Genomic DNA, 22,526 nt, shown 5'->3' with positions numbered 1-22,526 from the left:
GTGTAATACTGCAGCAACGTGTTCTGGCTATGTAGAATGTGTCTGCTTGTTCTCTGTGTGACTCGAGTGATGTCAGTGTGGAAAGGGAGGTGGTGCTGCTGTTCTTCTTCTCATGATACTGAGGGATGTGCTGACGAGTGATCTGCTCTGATTGTGCCTGGTGAGTGGACTCTCCTTGCACATTTTGTGACTTTCTTGTCCTTCGCTATAGCATGGGATGAGGATATGGAATATGATTATTTGTTACACTTGGAATGTACAAGCCTGGTAACAACGGGGGTTCCTAGCAACACAGCTGTTTCTGATAGGCCCATTTGTGGATGGGTTTAAGACGTATTCTGATGATGAGGTTTAAACTGATGAATACCAAGTTGCACTGTTGAAGCATATAATTGTATTGGAGATGTTAACTACAATACAGGCATCTATATATACTGTCCTACTTTAGGGTGAGTGTTTGTGTTGAACAAAGGATGACCGGTGAAACTGTAATAAGTAACAAGTGTGGGAACTAAGAATGAGTAGCGGTAGGTAGCTACTCTGGAAAAGAAATAAGGTCCAAAAGAAATAAAGTCCATAGGAAACACAGTTCGTAACAATGCGTATTGTAATGTCTGATTGAGGCCGGGGTCATGCATATGGTGCAGGAGGGTTTGGGCATTTGCTATTTCATTGTTCTTGGTACCTGGGTCACTCTGGGTGACAAGCGGCATACCTAAAATGTGATGTTAGCTACTAATAAATAATATGATAAAGGGTTATCATGCATACCACCAAGTTTCTCCATAGTATTGCAGTACCATCCACAGATTAATCGCAGATTATGGTTGGTCCACCATATTTTCAGCCATAAAATCTTACCAGAAAACGGTTCCAACCCTATATGAAGAAAAGGCTAAAACCACCTCCACTTGTCGTGTTGGTCAAAACTCCAGAAGTCATTTACTCCTGCGGTCTAAAAATAACTGCATTTCAGCCTGCAATGTTGGCATGCTGCAACATCGTTAGGATGCTCCTGGTTCATGTACTGAAGGATTAGTTTACTGTTGGTTAGGAGTTAGAGTTAGATCTAGCACTCTTAGGATGTACGACTTACCGGGGAGCCATTATTCCCTCCTCTTCACATAGCACACTCTTTATGTTGTGTGACCCTTGATTGGATATCACATTTGCAAATGTTCAGCGGTGGGTCCAATACTTTGCAGGGTGTGTGCTTGTCCTCAGGTGCTTTTGAGGCCCCATTTCATGCATTTTGTCTTAAGCAGGGCAAGGCTTGAACATTCTAACATTAGTGTATCAAAATGTAGTGCAGCAACCAACAAGACCTTTAAAGGCCCACACAGTCACGGCGGATCCCTGAGTGGTTAATTGACTGACAGGCTTGGCCATCGGCAATAAATCCACAAGTGTATTATATGCACGACAAGCTATACTTTGTTGCATCAAAAGACCCCTTCAGGGACATGAGGATATCTGGGTTTGAGTACCCAGCAGTGACATATTTCTCGATCAAAGGTCGAATTATATAATCTGGAGCTACATTTAACACACAAAAAGTAAGTGTTGGATACAAGTGAATATATGTAACAATGTACGCGGCTGTGTGTTAGAACCATTGAGGCCTTTTGGGTTGAACATGAGTGAAGCAAGCTGGTGAGGGGAAAGGGACTTGCAACTCAGAGCAGTCAAAAGACTGTAAGTTCAACTCAAACACGAGGGAGTTGTGCTTGGTAAGCTCATTTTGCTTATTGCCATACCTCATACCTCATGTTTCCATCATGTTCAGAAGTTACTGACATGGGAATCCCAAGCACCTCTGAGTCACCAACAGATCACTTGAAGAACCGGGTCATTGTATTCATGAATGGAAAAGCTCCAGTAATATGCTTGGAGAGATACATCTATAAGATGCGTTCAAATGGAGCTGTTAGGTCAGTGTTTACATGGTTTGTTTTCTACACTATCATGGTTGACTTTACACCTGCTTCTAATCATGAGGCCAGGCAACAGTGCAAGCGTTGTTTGACATACTTTGACTGCAATGTCATATTCATATATGTCAAGGCTATGAATGGATCAGGTAGACATTGCTGTCCCGACTGCACCAAACACTATGACTAAAAGTGTCAAGCTGAGGATGCAAACCAACTTCCCATTGCAAGTAAGTCCTATGTCTATGATATCATTCCACTGATCTACCGATCATTGATTGATTGATGTCCTTGGTGCCACATTAGACTTCATGGCCATTCCCGAACAACATGTTGTAGATGCTGAAACCAGGCGAGTGCTGGTGAAGGCATCTTCTGCTGCACAATGTGGAGGTATGTTTATAGTGCATTGTCTTTATGCTATCCCCACACTCACTACTTGTTTTGTAGAACAAGTCTTTCCTAAACAGCACATTAGTTCTGCAGCTGCTCAAAAACTTACCAATCTCCCCCTCAAAGCAACCATCCCAGGCAACCATCTGACCAGGCTCTAACATAAGGTTGTACACACCAGTCGCTCTCTCATGCCAGCCTACTGTCAACAATAGCTCTACAATGGGCTATACCCCTAACCATGCTCACCATAGCCACCACCACAATCGCCACCATTGCACCCCAACAATGTGTCACTCTGCGAGTGGTTATCCATTGCTTGAAAGAGGAGGGGAAATTGAGGACTGTTTTAGTGGGGTAAGTCTTTACCCACATGTTATTGTTACTTGGGGCTTACATTGATTAGAACCTTGAATGTTATGTCACTCTTCCGGTTGCTTTGATGTGTTTAGAAGTGTGGTGTATGGCAATCAAAAACCTATAGTTGATATAGACAGAGTGAACAGAGTAGACTAGTGACTATGACCTTGCTCTAAATTCGCTGGAAATGTATAGGTTGCCGAAGTTCTTACTGTATGACCCTCGTAGGCCTCAGTGGAATTCAGACCACCTCATCCTTCACAAAGTGTTTTACCAGGTCAGCAACAAGGACCCCATCCCCAAGTTTGTGTCAAACTGTAAAGTCACCATCTTACTCGTAATCACCTATGCACAGTATCACAATATATTATTTTGGAAGGAGAGTTTAAAGAATGGGTCTGAGAGTGACAATTCAGATGTTAGTGTAATGGAGAAGGTAAGCATCATACTTTCTTACTTACTTCTTACTCATAGCAAATAGGTCTTTCGTTCGGCGACCCATCTGAAAAAGAGGGTCAAGAAATCCAATATACCTGACAAAGAGACTGTAAGTAATTCGGCATCATTGAAATGTGCACAGGTATGTACTGCTGTGAGATGCTTCTATACCTAATCTAATGTCTTCTTTCAGCATCAACAAAATATCACTTGTTCAGGTGCCTCACCTGTACCGTCTTAAATTCAAAAGTACTGTGATGATGTTGACTGAGGACAAAAACAGTAGTGAGGAACAAGAGGAGTTTCATGTACCCAATGAGGAGGAATTCAAATGTGTGATGGAAGAACAGTCTAATGTTTGACTGCAGGCAAAACTCTTTGGTATGTTTCCTATCTCTTTGATTTCAGGATCTCATATTAACATTTCACAGTAAAGGACAACTCAGGGATGTACACTCTATTTCCAGTACCTACAGCTACATTGAATTTGCTACTCAAGACACCCTCGCCTTTTAATATTGAGAATATGGACAAGCAACCTCGTGCAAGTCTGACAGTAGACCATAGTAGCAAATCAATGCTTGGACCCCCTAGATCCTTTAAAACCTGTCACCCCATCTTTGTAGATGAACTCTTTCCTACCTCTGACTTTCCCATTCAATCCATCATATTCCTACACAGAGGAGAAATCATTGCTAAACAGTGGTACTACAGACTTCAACCTAGCATGGCCAATGCTTCACCAGCTGCCTCTATATTGGCCCCACGCTCAGGTAGGAAGTGACTTGCTATCCAAGATGAGCTTGCAAAAATGCTTGTCAAAGCCAACTGCATGTATTGGGGGTGTAGTCTGATGAAAATGGTGTATCAGTTTATTAGGAGTTGTTCTAAACACAAAGAAAATCCCACTGAACTTCCACCTCCCAAACTTCCTCGCCTATGTATGGTTTATTCTGCCATTGCTGTGCCTCTTGTCCCGAGTCTGAAAGGTGCAGTATACCTGCTTGAGGAGCAAATTGATGGAGATTTTGTGAAGTATATTAACAACAACAATGCCTCACCTAGACCTGGTTTGAATGACCAGCAACAGTTGATCACTGAGTTTCTTTGTTTCGTGCAACATGTCCAGTATAATATCTCTCATGGTCTTGCTTTCTTGTCTGATTTCCAAGGTATTTATTTCATTTTTAGGTCCTAACTTGCATAGCTTACTGATCATCGATCCCCTTTCTCAGATGCCGGTTTTCTGTTGACTGATTGCCAGATGATCACAGTAAAGTGGGTTTTTTTCTTAGTTACTTTGCCTACTAGCTAATTGCATATCTTAGGAGTCATGCTGCTTGTTTTGGTGAGGGCAATTGGACGGAAACTTTGTACAATTTCCCCTACCTCCATTGCTGCAACACTTACTGTGCTTACTACAATCTCAGTCCCGTTGTTAAAGCTTGCTGTGGTCCTTCTCAGTCAGCTTCTTCAAAGTCAGACATATCGTCGCTGGAGGAGATTGATAATATGGACATCCAGAGCACTTGTCATGAGCATTGAAAGCCTTGTTTTATATCATCTTATGGTTGTTTTCTTGGTCTCATTACATCACTCCATGTATGTTTTTTGAATTTGTCTCATACTCTCTGAAAGACGATCTCTAGCGTAACGTATCACAATATATTGTGATTATATGTACATTAGAGTTTTAATTTATGAATGAGGTATACAATTATCGATCAGACCCATCGGGAGTTTAAATAACATCGCCCTCCAGGCACTCCTGGCCCCATGGCGGAAGTTATACCATCATTTGTATATATCATATGGTAAGAATGTGGTATGAAGGCTTGAGGTGCGAGACATTTGGAATAATGATGATTTTTAAATTACAAATTTTGAAGTAATGCACACCATACAACTCAAAGTAGGCATGGTTATTGTCATTAGTTCGATCAAAAAACTGACCAAGGATTTCTACAGGACCTCATCAACACTCTTCTTCAAAAAGCAACATGACACTTGGATCGTCAAAGGGGCACGGCAAGACAAATGGTTTGATTGCATTGGTTATGTGTTCTCGAGACAACTCATTTTCAAGTTCATTGGTGTTAATTGGAAGCAAGGGAAGTATGGGGTGTTGAGAGGCGCATACTGTTCCTGCACAAAAAGATGTGTCTGTGGTACTATGTCTGTGGCGGTTCAATGAAAAGAGATGGCGCTCATGTGCCAAGTGCAGATGGTCAGTATGAATCACTGGGGCCAAAAGTAGTGTCAATAGCTGGTTCTGAGACCTGGTAACCTATGGTACCAGGAAAAAACCAATGCCACACTGCGGCTGTATTCAAAATTCCTACAGTAACTATTCATCCACCGTATTGGTGGATAAACAGGTTTCATTATTGTAGACCCGTACTCAGGGGTGGATTGTGACACCTAGATTACTTAGGTACACAGGTTTGGCGGAGGATCACGATGTACCAATGGAGTGACGAACCTAATTCTCGGCTTAGGCGCTTCCAAACTTCGAATAGCACTTTGTACTTGTCGGCGTTACCACTGGCAACCCAATCCTCCCCGTGCCTTCTGCCAGAATTCTAGTTTGCCACAATGGGAATATCGCTCGAGTCTCATCGTTGACTTTTGCTCTGTCCAATATGAAGTTTGTGCACCCTAGCTTGTCTGCATTGTGACCCTAGACATTCCACGAGTATTTGCTTGGTCTTTCCTGGTAAGCCGGTCCAGGGCTGCCCAGCGGGCGATGATATATTACAATCTGGCTGCACATAACTTCAGTCTTAAAGGCACCGGCCATATGGACTGCACATAGAATGCCTAACACACCAACTAGTTCTTCAGATAGATCCAGAAGTACATGTAGCAGGTACGACAGTTTCAAGGTGTTGGTATGGCAGACACCCTCCTGATAACCAAGCTGAAGCGGCGGGCCCAATGAGTGACACAACGATAAAAACCCAAAATGTTGTCATCGTGCTCGTTAATGACGCGTGATCGCAATTTCCAGCTGCTTAGTTGCTTGATGATCCCCTCAAACCGTAGAATGACTTCATCCATGTTGGGCCGCTTTTCTGGGTCATCCTGTACCATGTCTTTCACCAGCGGTTCCACGAACTCAAAACCTGTTCTGGCCTTGATAAAAGTAATGCGTAATCAGTTCCTTGAGAAACACCAAAAGTGACACACCACCAAAAATGAGTTCCTGATCATATTTCCCAGATAGTATACGTCTGTTGGGAATGGATTGCGGGGCTCGTTCGACTGCTGGAATTCGGGAACTGTTTTATCGCCTCCCCATATTGGATCTTCCAGAGGAGCTATATCATTAGGACCATAGCGGCGTGATATACCAAAATCGACAAATAGATATTTTGGCGGACGCTGGGTACGAGTGTGATAGCTTACCCGCCCCGTGTAATCGCGTTTCATTTCAAGATCTTGAGGGTGATACGGGTCGACAAATAGAGGTGTTGCATCCATCATGATGTTTAGATTCAAGCAATCACTGTATAACTTTCAGCAATGAATCATATAATAGTTATGGTACATACCGATGAGCGACGTGATGTTTGTGCATGAATCGCAAACCCTGGTGAAAGAAACCGTTTGGAAACTTTATTTTTATTTTTGAGTGACTGATGCACTTACTACGGAAATTTGGCGAAGAAAGTCGATCACTTCCCCGAAAGTGTCGAAGGGCGGACTGTCGAAAAAACGCAATAAAGGCATCACAATAATAGCACGATCTTCGTCATCCGGTACAACAAGCACATCGTAAATTGGTACACAATGATTGGCAGGGTCGGATAGAAGTGATTCTGTCGAAAAGAACTGGCCTATTTCAATCTCGAAAGGATGTAGTGACTTTTTGAACAACTTCAAAGTTACAAAGGCCCCATCAGATATTCGAGTGGCATCCAACACATGCTCTACCTGTTAATTGACCCACTGTCAACCAAAGCGACACACGAGTTCACTACTACATACGAGTGGACCTTGTCTATCTTCACACTCCACCCATGATACATTGGTGGTTTTCCATGAAGGGGACCAGTCTGGAGCATAGCGAGTGCGGAGAAAATACCCGTTGTCCTTTAACCACTGATAGTGCTTACACTACCACAATTCGCCTGTACTATGTTGGCCAGGAGATCTCGAGCGAGAGCCAAAGAGTAAGAGTGCACTGCGCTCATACTGTGCAACCAGCTCAGCTATCCTCGCCTCTTCCTCTGCCCTACGCTGGCAACGACGAGCGAGCATTCGAAAGTAAACACACGCAGGAAGGTTACTGCTGCCAGTGGGTGATGCATGCAATCGTTCGATGTACCAAACACATATAAATATGGACCTGAATGTCACAGGCAATGTTGTATTCCTGGTACCGTAGGTTACCAGGTCTCTTTAGCCACTTGGCCCAATCCGTCTGCCTGTCATTAATAAATATCCAGAGATATTGTTTCAACTCCTGGTTGAGTCTCTCTGTTTGTCCATCAGTCTGCGCATGGAACACCGTTGATAATTTAGGTTTGATGCCCAGCATCCGGCATAATTCTTTCATAAATTCGCTAGGGAATTGAGGTCCTCTATCGGAAATATCCGTTTCTGGTAATCCATGGATAGACCATACAAAATCTTTAACTAAATCTGGTATACCAGCGGCGGTAATAGTTTTGTTGTTGGGTATGAATACCACTTCTTTGGAGAAGCAATCTACTACCACCATTACTGAATCATACCCATTTGACCCGGTGTCATGCACCAAAGTTGATTGGTAGCATGGACAGGTGTCAATAACGAAGCGAATATTCAAAAAGACTCGCCTTTGCGCCACACAGGCACAGTGCCACGTGGAATAGTAATTAATATTGCCTTTTTGGAACTTGTGGCTGATCAGCACCACCTCTATTAGGCAATCCAGTCATGCTCACCTTTGCTTTTCCATTCGGTACTTTCGGCATTTCAGCATTTCGGCAAATTTTTGCGTCGCCACTGGCTACACATTGCATTGCGCCCTCGCTTTTGTTGTTTCCCTTACTCCCCTTCCTTTGCCTAGCCCCACCATGGGCCCCTTCCTCTCCTTTTTATTCTCACCTGACGGTCGTTTCTGGATCCCCATTCTAATCCACTTTTTCATCACCTCCACCCTCCTCCTCCTCATCTTATTTGCACCCCCACCATTTCTGATGTCACCACTTCCTATCCGCTTCCGTCGCCGATCCGTTGACTACCACATGCCACTGCTGATCTCAGCAAAGCCCCGGCAGCCGGTTCAAATAGGGCAACAGGTCCATCTTTATGACGTCGATCTGCCATCATATACTATCAAAACATCGGTCGCTTGTCTTGCCTGGTTGGAGCGTGGGTGGGTAGTTTTTGAGCTGGAGAAGGTTCATCCCCTTGCGTCAACCATGTTCATCGCTGTCCCATTCACTTGGGTATACTGATCTTTTTTCCATCGTCTTCACTACAGCTACACCTACCACACGCTACCTGGGACTCACTTGTTCCAAATTGGAACTACTTCTCTCCCTCCCTCGTTTGGTCAGGTGGTCCAACACAACCAGTCCATTGGTAAGGCCATGGAACTGTCGGATTTGGACTAGGTGGTGGACCGGTGGCTCCAGTTTCTTTTTTCTAGCAGAATATTCATTTACAGTGCAATTATTTTTGATTATTGAATCATTTTTATGGACACATAATTTTTTAGATTGTCTGACTGACAATAAAGGAACTATGTTGATACTGATATTGTTTTTCTTTATCCTTTTTTACTGCATCTTCCCATGACATCATGATTTTCCTGCTCTCTTTTTGCTATTGGACTTTATTTTATGGCTGTACAAACCTGTGACATTACTTACACAGCATTTATTGTTCTATCTCTTTCTTTTCCTTATTTTGATGATCTTATCCTGTACTACCTACGCAGGATTCATCAGCATACATTCCTTCCTTCATGTTCTTTCTCATTTTTTTTGCACAGCTATACTGTGCATAGCCTCCCTTTCTTTTACTATATAAACTCCTGTATTCTACCTTGTAAAAAAACAACAAGAACTCCAAACCAGACTTCTTCTCTAAATCTCAAGTTCACTACTCTGCTACTTGTGATCCAGTGTGATCACAACAATTCCCACTGCTACCACTGTTAACTGCTGTCATTGTCACTTCCCACTTTTGAAGTCATTGTCATCCCTTTCGATTAGAGTCCTTCTGAGCACTACAGTTTGTGCGTCAGGAGCCTGCTATCACTGGGAACCTCGTCACCTCGTCATCTCGTTGTTCTCAAACCTACCTTATGCTACAATTAACAAGGTAGTGCTTGTCCATACTCGTCACTAAGCCCCTATCTTCTATAATTCAACTATGCCTCCTCCTCAAAACCCACACCCATACATCTCTGGGTTTTACTTTGAAGGATTGTCATATGTACTACCCCACGAACAACCAGACCACTCCACTGTTCTAGGAGGCAAAGCCCATACACAAGTTCCATGGAATCTGGGAGGATTGTGTATTAGTTTGTTTTGTGTGTGGTTTTCTAACTACAATTCTCATCATCAACAACAAATTGAGATTTCTATAATATCCAATTTGAGTCATCTGCTGATAGCTTCGGTATAGCATATATTCCTGAGGAGGAAGTCGAAGCAGTGGTGTTTCCTGGACTCATAACTTGTGAGCTGGCTAACACTATAGTAAAGTTAATACTGTACACCATTGTCAGTAAAGTACTTCTATGGTGATGATATGGATATACTCACAGTTAATTGCCTCAGTAGAACTGAGGAAAGAAACTGTGATGCAACGAGGCATATTATGTTGTGGCTATGCCATTAGTAAGCAACAAAGCGGAAATATTCTAAGTCTATAGTATGGATTGTATATTCTAACATGCTTGTGGCTATGTCAAGTCTATGTTTCACTCTCACATTCAATCAAGGTTGCTAAATTACATGTCTTGTCTGCGTTAACATTGTTTGAAGGTCAGTGACACTGTTGGGTGAACAGATAACACCATTGGATCTAATGCACTGCTGCCAAATCCACAATCTCCTGGCTCCATCCTACTTTTGTGCAATGTTGCAGTGATATTGAGGGGTGTATACTGGGAGTGCCATAATTGTAGCTCATGATGGCTTATATGCTGGAGAGTATGTTGCAACTTGTGCATGCGGCTATTGCGGGTATACTTGTCAGGCTGCCCTTGCTCATCCCAGCTCCTGCATACTAGTTTACCTGGAGCGTTTATACAACAGGAATGGACTCCTTGTGAATCAGTATCCATTTTGAGGTGAATCTGAATATCAAGCATCATAAGGTGCTGAGCTCACTCGTGTGCAACCTAGTAGATGCTAATTCTCCGGCACCTTTGCACGTTATACAGTATATTCTCCTGGTCTGAGACGTCAAATTATAGGTAAGACTTCTACATGCCAGTGCTATCATACTAATAATATGATACAACATACAAATCTTACCACCATAATAAACTCTATTTGAAGCTGTCTTCAACCCTACTACCGATGCTTTGCTAGACCAAATTCTTTGCCTCAATTCTTCACATGGCCCCAGACTGACAGAACCAGATTTCAAAAGAATATTTACTTAATGTTCCTGTGGTATCATTATAACCAGGAGGGCTTTCAATCATCATAGTTGCATGCATGACTGCTGTCACCTTGGGTGTTAAACCAACCATTACTGACCTTACTATCAATGAACCAAATAATTTGTCCTGGATATTTAATTAGTATAGTAGTGATTGTTTAATAAGTAGATTTTGATGAATCCAAAAGACTACACAGTCCTGAATGCTACTACTTACAGCTCAAAAACAAACATAACAGCAAGCACAAGTCACAACCAATGCCAATGAGAGCACTACAAAACTTATATGTGTTACAATACACAATTTTTGGACCTTTAGATTTCATTCTCCACTTTAACTTTCTTTTGTAGTTTTCACACACTGTACCATGTGGCACTTTCCATTTTGTTCAAACTCCACTGTCTCGCGCTGCACTGCTTTTCTTTATTCTTAGCTACAAGTCTCTCATGCAGTGGAACTGGTCACACAGGCTGTGCCCTATGACATCATCTGCCACTGCCTTCATCAACTGTATTGTACACATGTACAAATAGTCTGTAGATATATATAAACCCCAATAGATCAAGGAGACTCCTCAGCAAGTCCTCCTGTTGTTTACCCACAACAATCTCTGAAAGAGATATTTCCCCAAATCCAAACCTCCCAAACCTTTGGTATTCTTGGGATTATGCTCTTCATGGCCTGCTGGTTGGCATAGCCCCCCCCCGTATCCCACCCCCACATGGTACTCCAGTTGTCCGCTATGATACTCCTGCACTGGACTTTTAGTCTATCATATGCTTTCCTATGCACGTTCCCGTACTCCTCATGGACTCTGTGATTTAAACCTTATGATAGACTCCTTGCACATACATTCTCCTCTTGCTAGATAATTGTCTGCATAGAACTCTGTACCTACATTACAAGTTACTCCTTACAAGCCCCTACTCCTCCGACAGTATATAAGTTGTAGCTCCTGTACTTCGTTCCTGCAGTTCAAATATCAACTAGATTCCTTCATTTTTTACAAGTTCCTTTCTAATTTTTTCCAATCCTTCTCTGAAGGGTCTTTACTCTGCTCCCTTTTCATCCTCTATTCTCCTCTGTCTACTTCCGTCAAGTTAGGGACCATGGTCCATGGTAATAAAACTAAGTGAAACTCAGCCGCTGCCTGAGAGGCTATAGAAACGACTTTATTATTTACCTAAGTGAAACTACAATAGATGTTAGTTTAAGGTAATCTCTAATAAATGTAATGTAACATAACTCAGCCGCTGCCTGAGAGGCTATAGAAACGACTGAGGTATTCCTATACTAAACCCCCTACTACTTATAGTCGGAGGTGCTACTCGCTACAGTATAATGACTCCTAGGAGAACAATGGTTACTCCATGGAGTGGTGGCTATGCTCTATAGAGAACAATGGCTGCTTTGGCAGAGACCGGGTTTATCCGGTTTTGTCACTCCCACTCGAGTGCAACCGTAGTCCCATAGCTTTAGAGAATTTCCAGTGTTTTTCATGAGTGAGGGGTTTAGTGAGAATGTCTGCAACCATATCTCCTGTAGGAACATATCTGATTACTGCCTCTCCCTTTGATACTAAGTCATCTCGGATAAAATGATATTTCCATTGAATGTGTTTTGTGCGAGCACGGAACTGTGGATCTCGTGTAAGAATGATAGCTGCTTGATTGTCACAGTGCAATGTTGTAGGTCCATTTTGAGCATGTCCAATTTCTTCAAAAAATATCCAAAGCCATGCAAGGTGTTGTCCAGCATTGCTCAATCCAATGTACTCTGACTCCGTGGAGGATAAAGCTACCATGCTTTGTCTTTTGCTTGTCCAGGAGATTGCTCCTCGGATGGTGATAAAGACAAACCCTGATGTTGATCGAGACGTGTCTGGGTCTCCAGACCAATCTGCATCTGAATATCCATAGAAATCCATGTCCATGGAGACATCTGTGCCATCATATCGTAGTTCCATGTCCCTGGTTGCTTTCAGATATCAGAGGACACATTTTGCAGCTTCCCAGTGATGGCTCCTTGGAGCTGAGCTATGCCTGCTTAGTATTCCAACAACGTAGGCAATGTCTGGGCGGGTTCCAAGCATGGCATACATGAGGGAGCCTACAATTGAGAGGTATGACACTTGACACCCTTCGATATGCATCTCGTGTTGCACAATATCTTCCCCTGGAGCATTTGCAAGGAGTTTTGATCCATGGGCCATTGGTGTCCATACTGGTTTGCAGTTCTTCATTCCAGTGCGCTCCGGGACTGTGTCAATGTATTGGCGTTGCAGAACGATCATGTTGGGTTTCTATTCCGAGGATGTATTTTGCTTCTCCAAGGTCCCACATTTTGAATATGGATTCGAGTTTGGCTTTTGTGATATCCATGAATTTTCGGGATGAAGCTCCTAGGAGGAGGTCATCTACATAGACAACAACAAAGCATATTTGTTTGTTGTCCCGGAATACATAGAGACATGTTTCTGCATTTAGTCTTGTGAAACCGAGCTCCTGGAGCTTGCGATCAAAAGTTTTGTTCCATGTACGACCAGCTTGTTTTAACCCGTAGATGGATTTCTTCAATCTCCAGCAGTATCCAGGTTGGATAGGAACACCCCCTGGAGGAAGCATGTACAGTTCTTCTTCAAGTTCTCCATTGAGATAAGCTGTGGATATGTCCATTTGATCAAGTTCTAGGTCGTACTTTGCTGCCAGGGCTAGAATAATTTGGATTGACTCTAAGTTTGCAACCGGAGCAAAAACTTCCTGGTAATTAATCCCCTCCCTTTGAATAAAACCTTGTGCGACAATCCAGAGTTTGTATCTCTCAATGTTTCTGATTTGATCAAACTTGATCCGGAACACAGATTTTGATGTGATGGGTTTTACTCCCTTCGGAAGTGGAACAGTGTCATATACTGCATTAGTATTGAGACTTAGGAATTCCTCCTCCAAGGCAGACTTCCACGATTCTCTATCCGGACGTGATAAGGTTTCCTTTAGTGTCCTTGGAAGGTCTGTGTTAGATGGACCAGTACTTGCTATTCCAGCAAAGAATGTCTCCTCTGTATCAGATGTTTCTTCATGAACCTCAGGAGTGTTAGGTTTCTCCATGGAGTTGTCATGCTGCTCTTTTTGAGACTGTTCCTCATCTAGAGTCCTTTGATAATCTCGGTTTTTGTCTGCAAGACGGGTCTGGCGACTGCTTCTGCGTACTCCTAGGACTTCAGCAGGCATGACTGCTCTTTTAGGAACTTGTGCAGGTACTCCAGGGAGTAGACGCATTTGTGTATTTGTTGCCCCACTCACTCCTGAAGGTGTTGAATGACTCCTCGGAGGTGTTGGATGACTCCTTGGAGGTGTTGTATGCCTTCCAGAAGCTGATCCAATGGACAGGCTGTCTAGCTGTATTCGGACTTTTTCCACATCAGCTGGCTGTATGTTGAGGGGCTGTCCTCCCACTGACTTTAACTCTACTTTGGCTTTCCATTCTGAAGATGGCCAGTGTTCAGGTCTTGGTTGTAGAGACTGTTGTGGAGGGTGTTTTAGCTGATCAGGTGCTCCCACTGCTCTCGGAATGTCTCCACGGAGGTATTGCCCCACTGCTCTCAGAACATCTTCATGCTGATATAGTTCCATTGCTTGTGGAACATCTCCTTGGAGATGTGGTTCCATTTGTAATTCATTTGGATCTCGGATCCGAGGGTCAGGATCATCCTCCTCCAATGTTTTTTGGTCTGGATAGTGAGCATTCTCTGGAATGAGTCCCTCCCACTGATCTGTGCTAGTGTCTGTGTTCCAGGAAGCAGTGTCATCCTTTTGTACCTTTCCGGATTCATTGAATATGACATGCCGACTGGAAAACACAGTCCGTTTTTCAGTGTCTAGGAGTTTGTAGGCTTGCTTTCCATGTGTGTAGCCAATCATTATGGCTTTGCACCCCTTGGAGTAAAATATGGGGTCTTTCCATGGAGTCCTGATGCTGGGCTGCGTGCTGTGATATATGCAGCTGTTTGCATGGCATCTACCCAAAATGACTTTGGGAGCTTGGAATCATGGAGCATAGTGGTTGCTAATGTAGCCAATGTCTGATTCATGCGTTCTGCAATGCCATTTTGTTCCGGAGTATCTGCAGCTGTAGTTTCTTGGATGACACCATCTCCTCAGAGTTGATTTTTGAATGTATTGCCAGTATATTCTCCTCCCCCATCGCTCCGGAGGAATTCTGTGTATAGTGGAGTGAAGTTTTCTTCTCCCAAATGAGTCCGGAAGAATGTTTGGACATCTTCTTTCCATTGCTTGTATCGTTCCAGTGCTTCACTTTTATGTTTTAGGAAATATATCCATGGAAATTTGGAGAAATCATCTACAATGATAATCCAGTACCAAAAACCCTCCCTGGAAGTTGGTTTGATTGGTCCTCCAACATCTGTGTGCACAATTTGTATGGGGCGCTTGGCTCGGTTTCCTCCAGTGGACTTGAAAGGTAATTTCTTCATCTTTCCTAAAGCACAAGGTTCACAAAACTCTGGGGTTTTGGTAAGGGTGTCTATGTCCTGGAGCTGACCTTTTGTAACCATTTGTTGCAAGTGGTCTATTCCAATGTGTGCAATAAATTTACATCTACTGCTGCAAAAGCTGACTCCGGGTTGATTTCGGGTTTTGCTTGGATGTGATAAAGTCCTCGCTTGTGTAACGCAGTGAGGATAAGTTCCTCCTTTTTCCGAACTTCACAAGCATTTGACCCTGCTGAAAAAAGTGTTGATAACCCCGTTTTGGACAATTTGTGGACAGAGACAAGTGCTAACGTGAAGTTTGGCACAAGTAAGACATTTGACAGTGCAATGTTGTAGTCCTTTTTGCCAACAGTTGCTTGTAGGATTACTGTTCCAATGCCAATGGCATTTACAGAGGATTCATCCCCAAAACTAATTGTCCTCGGAGGATGCAGAACATGGTATGTTCCTGGCTCAAACCAGGAGCAGTGAGGGACCATGTGGGATGTTGCTTCGGAGTCAATAATAATTGTTGTTTTGGTCTTATCGGGTTCCAACACAAGGTAAGCTTGAATGTGTTTAGCGAGGGGCTTGGAAATATGTACATGATCCAATGCAATATGACTCTGTTCCTGATTGCTCTGCTGTATTTGCCTTTTCCTTCTCTTTTCCTTTATCCTTGTGTCTTTCCTTTCCCTTCTTCCTTTGACCTTTTTCAGCTGACTGAAGTGTTTGACACTCTGAGGTGTTGTGTGATTTGGCTTTGTGGAAGTTACACCATTTCTCCTCGGATTTGAGTGCTGATTCGGAACCTCCAGGGGCCTTCCCTGACTGTCGTGCAACTTCTGCAGTGATCCGGATCTCAACTGCATCAAAGGTAAGTTTATTTTCTTCAATCGTGTTGATTACTGATGACTGAAATATTTGCCATTCAGGAGTGCATGGGAGAGATTGGAGAAGAGCAAAAACCATGAGTTTGGTATCAACTCCTAGTTTCATTCCGGAGAAGTGTGAATCAATTGTCCGGATTTTTGCAATGTGGTCCTGGATAGGTGATGTCCCATCCCAGGACAATTTGGTGAGTTGCTGGAATGAATAGAAGGCCGAGGCAATGTTGGATGTCTGATGGAGTGAGACAAATTTATCAAATAACTCCTTGGAGCTGGTGAGGTCTCCAGTCCTCATTAGGAGGGCATCAGAGATATGGTCCTGGTTGATTCTATGTGTCTTCTTATCCTTAAGTATCCAGGTGATCTCAGGATCCTCTGAGGAGGTAGATTTTCCTGGTGAGGGCTTAAGCTCCTCTCCAGTAACAACCCGGAGAACTTTTTCCTGACGTAGCTTTGAGATGATCCGGAGTTTCCATATCTGAAAATTGTTGGGTCCAGTGAGAACTGGACATGCGGATGTATCACGTGCTGTGGTCATGGTTCCGAGGTTGCCGTTTCAAATAAGAATTATTTCCTGCTTAGCTTTTGCGCACCAGGGCTCATAACCTAATAAAACTAAGTGAAACTCAGCCGCTGCCTGAGAGGCTATAGAAACGACTTTATTATTTACCTAAGTGAAACTACAATAGATGTTAGTTTAAGGTAATCTCTCATAAATGTAATGTAACATAACTCAGCTGCTGCCTGAGAGGCTATAGAAACGACTGAGGTATTCCTATACTAAACCCCCTACTACTTATAGTCGGAGGTGCTACTCGCTACAGTATAATGACTCCTAGGAGTACAATTGTGCTCCTAGGAGAACAATGGTTACTCCATGGAGTGGTGGCTATGCTCCATGGAGAATAATGGCTGCTTCGGCAGAGACCGGGTTTATCCGGTTTTGTCACATGGAAGGGCCTAGCGCACAGGCTAAGCCAATTCCCCATCTCATACTCCATTACCCCCTACCCCATCTCCATACTCTGTAACTCTGAACACTCCACAGGTCACGGTTCTGACAGAGCTCTATTGCACAACTATATGTCACTCTGCATATATTGGCCAGCTCTCAGGCCGTCATCTGGTGTGTGCACACATAAATATGGTATTTATATCTGCATACACCTTTTTTTCAAGCTTGGGGCCCTCAGTTCATATTTCAATCAATCTCATTTTTTGTGCGCTAGTTGACTCGTGATCAACTTCAACGGAAATAGCGACCATCTCCACTTGGGTTTCAACAATATATCTGCTGAACTTATGACCTTATTAGCTCATGGCCATATTTCCGATTTGGTGCGACTTGTGAATAGAAAAGTTGCTAATCAGACCTATTTTACCTGGGCCCACTGTAATAGAACAGCATTTCTACCAACTTTCAGCTTGGCTATGTCTTGTTGCACTTCGCAATGTGCACCACAACTTGCTACTTTGAGCAGTGCAACACACTGAGGATTTAAATTGAATGCTATGGTATCTACAAAGTATTGCTACCTTCACGCTACGTCTGCTGAACTTCAGCAGATTAGCTTCATGGTGAGTCACCCATTGACTGTCATCTTTCAGGGTTGATGGTTTTATATAATTCTTATCCCAAAGTCCGGCTGTTGTACTAGAATGGAAGACTGGGACAAGTGTGTTGCTGCTATTGGGTACTCTATGGTATATATAATCTCTCAAAAATTCCATGCTCACATCAACTTTGTAGCAGATTTCCCTTTCCTTCTCGTAGTTGCTATGGCCTTACCATTTGACAATATCAACAATACTAGCAATCCTCTCAACAACCTTTTCACACCTGATGATGAAATTTTGGCTGCATTGGCTAGTGCTTGCATCAGGCCTGAAGATATCAAAAATTCTATATGAGCTGAAGCACTGTTATGGGGTTCCGTTCAAATTGAACCCCCAATATTTGTGAGTTGAAACATCTATTTGGTTTTTCTTTTGCAGTTTAAACATATAATTTCTGATATGATATTCTTTGTCCCATTCTAGGTGCAGGGGTTGACATCCAGTTTGTTGAATGAGTATGGCAAATCTCATGTTTTTGCAAGCATCCTTTTCCAAAATGTTTTGAAGACCATGTGCATAATTACTGATGTTCATATTCATTGTCTCACTTTAGATGCAGGGATCATCACCCAGCTCATTATTTGCCCATGGTAACAGTCAGGCTTCTGCTCTTTGCAAGACCTCCAGCAACTATCAGCTGTCTCTATTTAATGCAATAACTGGCGATATGCATTTGGCACATCAGCAATGGCTTAGTGGGATTTTTCAACACAGCCCAATCTATTGGTCAGCAAAGTATTATCCAAGCCTCTGATATCCAGGCTACCAATATTGGTATCACCACTGCCTCCTCTCTCTTACGCAGTTGTTTCAAGGATTTGTCAACAACTGACCCCTGGAAGTAAACCCTGCAACTGACCCCCGTAATTGCACCTTGGACTGGTACAAAACTCAGCCTCACAAGGACGGGGACAACTATGATGTCCTGAAATAAATGCTGACCTCCCTTTGTGCGGAGGCACTCTTGAATTTCCCGCTTAATCTGACCAGTACCAAAGTCAATGACCAACTTGTGAAGGCTGTAGCTCGTGTTCAGCAAGATAACCCTCATGCTTGAGGGCTTGGTGAGTTCTTTAACAGTCCATGCAGTGTCAGGCTAATTGTCTTATTATGCAGTCCTCTACAAACCCCATTCTATGAATTGTGAGGGCACCCACATGCTCTAGATCACAAGGGATAGGCTTCAAAACCTTTGCTCAGAAGATTGGAGGCATGTGGCCGCCATTGTCAATGGTATGTCGCCTTCTAGGAGCAGAGGGCAAAGGAGGGCATTGGGGAATTCACCTGCATCTGCACTACACCCACCTATTCTGTGAGGTACAGGAACAGTGCGCTTTTGACCGATCCTGAAACGCGCAAAATTGTTCACTTTCTCTGGTCTGGCGTCAATGGCACTGCTTTCACCAATACTTATGATCAGTTCGTGAGTATTATTCAGATGTACTGGTATTAATATATAGGTCATTGTTAACAACACACAGGGAAATATTATAGGTGTTACAACAATCCGGCCTTTGAAGAGGTCATTCAGATCCTCCTTGTTTTGTCTTTTGAGTAGCTTTTGAACTTGCCCAAGTGGTGGGAGCTTGGTACCATCCCGCTGTCGATGATGAGAACTGCTGTTAGAAAACCACACACAAAACAAACTAACACACAATCCTCCCAGATTCCATGGAACTTGTTTATGGGCTTTGCCTCCTAGAACAGTGGGTGCTCTGGTTGTTCGTGGGGTGGTATGTATAATGATCCTTCAAAGTAAAACCCAGAGATGTATGGGTGTGGGTTTTGAGAAGGAGGGATAGTTGAACTATAGAAGATAGGGGCTTTTTGAGATGAATATAGGATGAGCACTACCTTGCTAATCTTAGCACAAGGTAGGTTTGAGAACAACAAGATGATGAGGTTCCCAGTGATAGCAGGCTCCTGACGCACAAACTGTAGTGCTCAAAAGGACTCTAATCGAAAGGGATAATAATGACTTTGGAAGTGATGAGTGACAATGACAGCAGTTAACAGTAGTAGCAGTGGGAAGTGTTGTGACCACACTGGATCACAAGCAGCAGAGTAGTAAACTTGAAATTAGAGAAGAAGTCTGGAATTGAGTTCTTGTTTTTTTTTACAAGGTAAAATACAGGGGTATATATAGTGAAAGAAAAGTAGGCCATGCACAGTATAGCCCTGCAAAAAGAATGAGAAAGAACATGAAGGAAGGGATGTACACTGACAAATCCTGCATAGGTAGTACATGATAAGATTGTCAAAAAAGGAAAAGAAAGAGATAGAACAATAAATGCTGTGTAAGTAATGTCACAGGTTTGTACAGCCATAAAATAAAGTCCAATAGCAAAAAGAGAGCAGGAAAATCATGATGTCATGGGAAGATGCAGTAAAAAAGGATAAAGAAAAACAATATCAGTATCAACACAGTTCCTTTATTGTCAGTCAGGCATTCTAAAAAAATATGTGTCCATAAAAATGATGCAAAAATCAAAATTAATCGCACTGTAAATGAATGTTCTGCTGAAAAAAAGAAACTGGAGCCACTGGTCCACCACCTAGTCCAAATCCGACAGTTCCATGGCCTTACCAATGGACTGGTTGTGTTGGACCACCTGACCAAACGAGGAAGGGAGAGAAGTAGTTCCAATTTGGAACAAGTGAGTCCCAGGCAGCGTGTGGTAGGTGTAGCTGTAGCAAAGACGATGGACAAAAGATAAGTGTACCCAAGTGAATGGGACAGCAATGAACATGGTCGACGCAAGGGGATGAACCTTCTCCAGCTCAAAAACTACCCACCCACACTCCAACCAGGCAAGACGAGCGACCGATGTTTTGATAGTATATGATGGCAGATTGATGTCATAAAGATGGACCTGTTGCCCAATTTGGACTGGCCGCCGGGGCTTTGCTGAGATCAGCAGTGGCACGTGGTAGTTGACAGATCGGCGACGGAAGCGGATAGGAAGTGGTGATATCAGAAATGCTGGGGGTGCAAATAAGATGAGGAGGAGGAGGGTGGAGGTGACAAAAAGGTGGATTAGAATGGGGATCCAGAAACGACCGTCAGGTGAGAATAAAAAGGAGAGGAAGGGGCCCATGGTGGGGCTAGGCAAAGGAAGGGGAGTAAGGGAAATGACAAAAACGAGGGCACAATGCAATGTGTAGCCAGTGGCGACGCAAAAATTTGCCGAAATGCTGAAATGCCGAAAGTACCGAATGGAAAAGCAAAGGTGAGCATGACTGGATTGCCTAATAGAGGTGGTGCTGATCAGCCACAAGTTCCAAAAAGGCAATATTAATTACTATTCCACGTGGCACTGTGCCTGTGTGGCGCAAAGGCGAGTCTTTTTGAATATTCGCTTCGTTATTGACACCTGTCCATGCTACCAATCAACTTTGGTGCATGACATGTTAGGCTATGAGAAGACTAAAAAAGAGTATTTCTCAGTCTTATAATCAAGAGACTAATATTGAAGGATAATATACCTGAAAGAGAGTATTTCTAATAGTGTAAAGTGAGTATGATGATATAAAGTAAACTGTAAAATAACCAGACATACCTCAGTCTTATAATCAAGAGACTGAGGTTTGTGTAAGGCAGAGTGCTACGAGTTTTTGGAATAAGTGTGGGAAAGTTTTGAGCTTATGTAATGTAGTGGAAAAGCGGTCAAGTAGAGATGAAAGAATGGTGTATGGAAATGAAGAAATAAAAGGATAAAATGATAGGATGTGAGTGTATCATAAACAGGATATGCCAACATGACACCACTAGTGGTGTATGCATATGGGGTGACACTGTTGAGTCTATGGATTGTCATGTAGAGATGAAAGAATGGTGTATGGAAATGAAGAAATAAAAGGATAAAATGATAGGATGTGAGTGTATCATAAACAGGATATGCCAACATGACACCACTAGTGGTGTATGCATATGGGGTGACACTGTTGAGTCTATGGATTGTCATGTATGGACACAAATATTGATGGATTTTTGTAGGTCTGTCATTCTCTAGATCAGCTTGTCACCAGTGTTTGATCTGCATTTCCCAGGCTCAGGTAGAGAGAGTATCTGTGGCCGGTTTTCTTGGTTTCCTTGGAGTCTTTGCGTGCAGAAGCCAGCACCAACACAAACTTTAATACAAGGTGCCATATGTTGTATCTGACTTTAACCGGCCAACTTCAGTGAGTACCTATATATATTGTCTACGGAGGCAACTGGCTAAAACCTTTTTGTTATAGAAACATAGTTAATGATCTTCCTGCAGCCATTCCTGCAGCCCCAGCTGCTGGGGGCGTTCCCACACAGACTGTTGTACTCCCTTACTATTCATCTATCTTGACTACTGTGAGCATCAATTCAGCACCTTCTCAAGCCATTACCCCCGCTTCTATTGACTCAACAGCTACTGCTCGATCAGCAGATCAAATATTTGGTCCAGTTGAAGGCCCTTCATTTTCTGTTTCCAGCACAGGCTATGCAGGATTAGGTGGCTACCATGGTTCTGTGCATCACAACATAAAGCCCCGCAGAAGGAGATATTTGTTTGGAATTTTGGTTTCTTGTTATAAGGCAATTAGAATACATAATATATGCTGCGTTACTATTTCATGGTACATTCCTATCCCAGGATACCACACAGGTACCCATGCTTGACATGAATACATATAATAAATCATAATAATGTCCCCTTGGTTTGAGGTGATACAGAACTGAAACACACGTTGTTTAGCAGACTTCAATGACTAAAAATAAGCGGGAGAGTATACCATGATAATATATGTGGTTGGTCGAT

The 22,526-nt window shown here is 42.9% G+C and overlaps 6 protein-coding genes across 6 annotated transcripts; 3 read left to right on the top strand and 3 right to left on the bottom strand.

Annotated features, from left to right (window-relative positions):
- Nucleotides 1–1,797: 1,797 nt before the first annotated feature.
- On the top strand, nt 1,798–2,485 carry SERLADRAFT_443221 (uncharacterized protein; the record flags this gene model as incomplete). The annotated part of the gene is made up of 5 exons (XM_007323837.1): nt 1,798–1,931; nt 2,004–2,080; nt 2,132–2,161; nt 2,238–2,324; nt 2,382–2,485. The coding sequence occupies 5 exons, from the start codon at nt 1,798–1,800 to the stop codon at nt 2,483–2,485; spliced, it is 432 nt and encodes a 143-aa protein (XP_007323899.1).
- A 414-nt stretch (nt 2,486–2,899) lies between these two features.
- On the top strand, nt 2,900–4,320 carry SERLADRAFT_374461 (uncharacterized protein; the record flags this gene model as incomplete). Its single annotated transcript, XM_007323836.1, has 3 exons — nt 2,900–2,912; nt 3,680–3,895; nt 3,920–4,320. The coding sequence occupies 3 exons, from the start codon at nt 2,900–2,902 to the stop codon at nt 4,318–4,320; spliced, it is 630 nt and encodes a 209-aa protein (XP_007323898.1).
- A 1,682-nt stretch (nt 4,321–6,002) lies between these two features.
- SERLADRAFT_411715 (uncharacterized protein) lies at nt 6,003–7,189 on the bottom strand (the record flags this gene model as incomplete). The annotated part of the gene is made up of 6 exons (XM_007323835.1): nt 6,003–6,257; nt 6,312–6,506; nt 6,531–6,630; nt 6,677–6,714; nt 6,774–6,828; nt 7,113–7,189. The coding sequence occupies 6 exons, from the start codon at nt 7,187–7,189 to the stop codon at nt 6,003–6,005; spliced, it is 720 nt and encodes a 239-aa protein (XP_007323897.1).
- A 669-nt stretch (nt 7,190–7,858) lies between these two features.
- On the bottom strand, nt 7,859–8,286 carry SERLADRAFT_402479 (uncharacterized protein; the record flags this gene model as incomplete). The annotated part of the gene is made up of 1 exon (XM_007323834.1): nt 7,859–8,286. One exon carries the CDS (start codon nt 8,281–8,283, stop codon nt 8,119–8,121), a length of 165 nt encoding a protein of 54 aa, XP_007323896.1.
- Nucleotides 8,287–14,823: 6,537 nt separating this feature from the next.
- Nucleotides 14,824–15,048, bottom strand: SERLADRAFT_402478 (uncharacterized protein; the record flags this gene model as incomplete). The annotated part of the gene is made up of 1 exon (XM_007323833.1): nt 14,824–15,048. A coding segment is annotated over one exon (225 nt), but the record flags the coding sequence as incomplete, so codon positions are not given.
- Nucleotides 15,049–20,730: 5,682 nt separating this feature from the next.
- Nucleotides 20,731–21,144, top strand: SERLADRAFT_402477 (uncharacterized protein; the record flags this gene model as incomplete). The annotated part of the gene is made up of 1 exon (XM_007323832.1): nt 20,731–21,144. The coding sequence occupies one exon, from the start codon at nt 20,734–20,736 to the stop codon at nt 20,896–20,898; it is 165 nt and encodes a 54-aa protein (XP_007323894.1).
- Between the last annotated feature and the right edge of the window lie 1,382 nt (nt 21,145–22,526).

This window comes from Serpula lacrymans, assembly GCF_000218685.1.
Source record: "Serpula lacrymans var. lacrymans S7.9 unplaced genomic scaffold SERLAscaffold_17, whole genome shotgun sequence".
Classification (NCBI taxonomy): domain Eukaryota; kingdom Fungi; phylum Basidiomycota; class Agaricomycetes; order Boletales; family Serpulaceae; genus Serpula; species Serpula lacrymans.
This window is presented reverse-complemented; position numbering and strand designations above follow the sequence as displayed.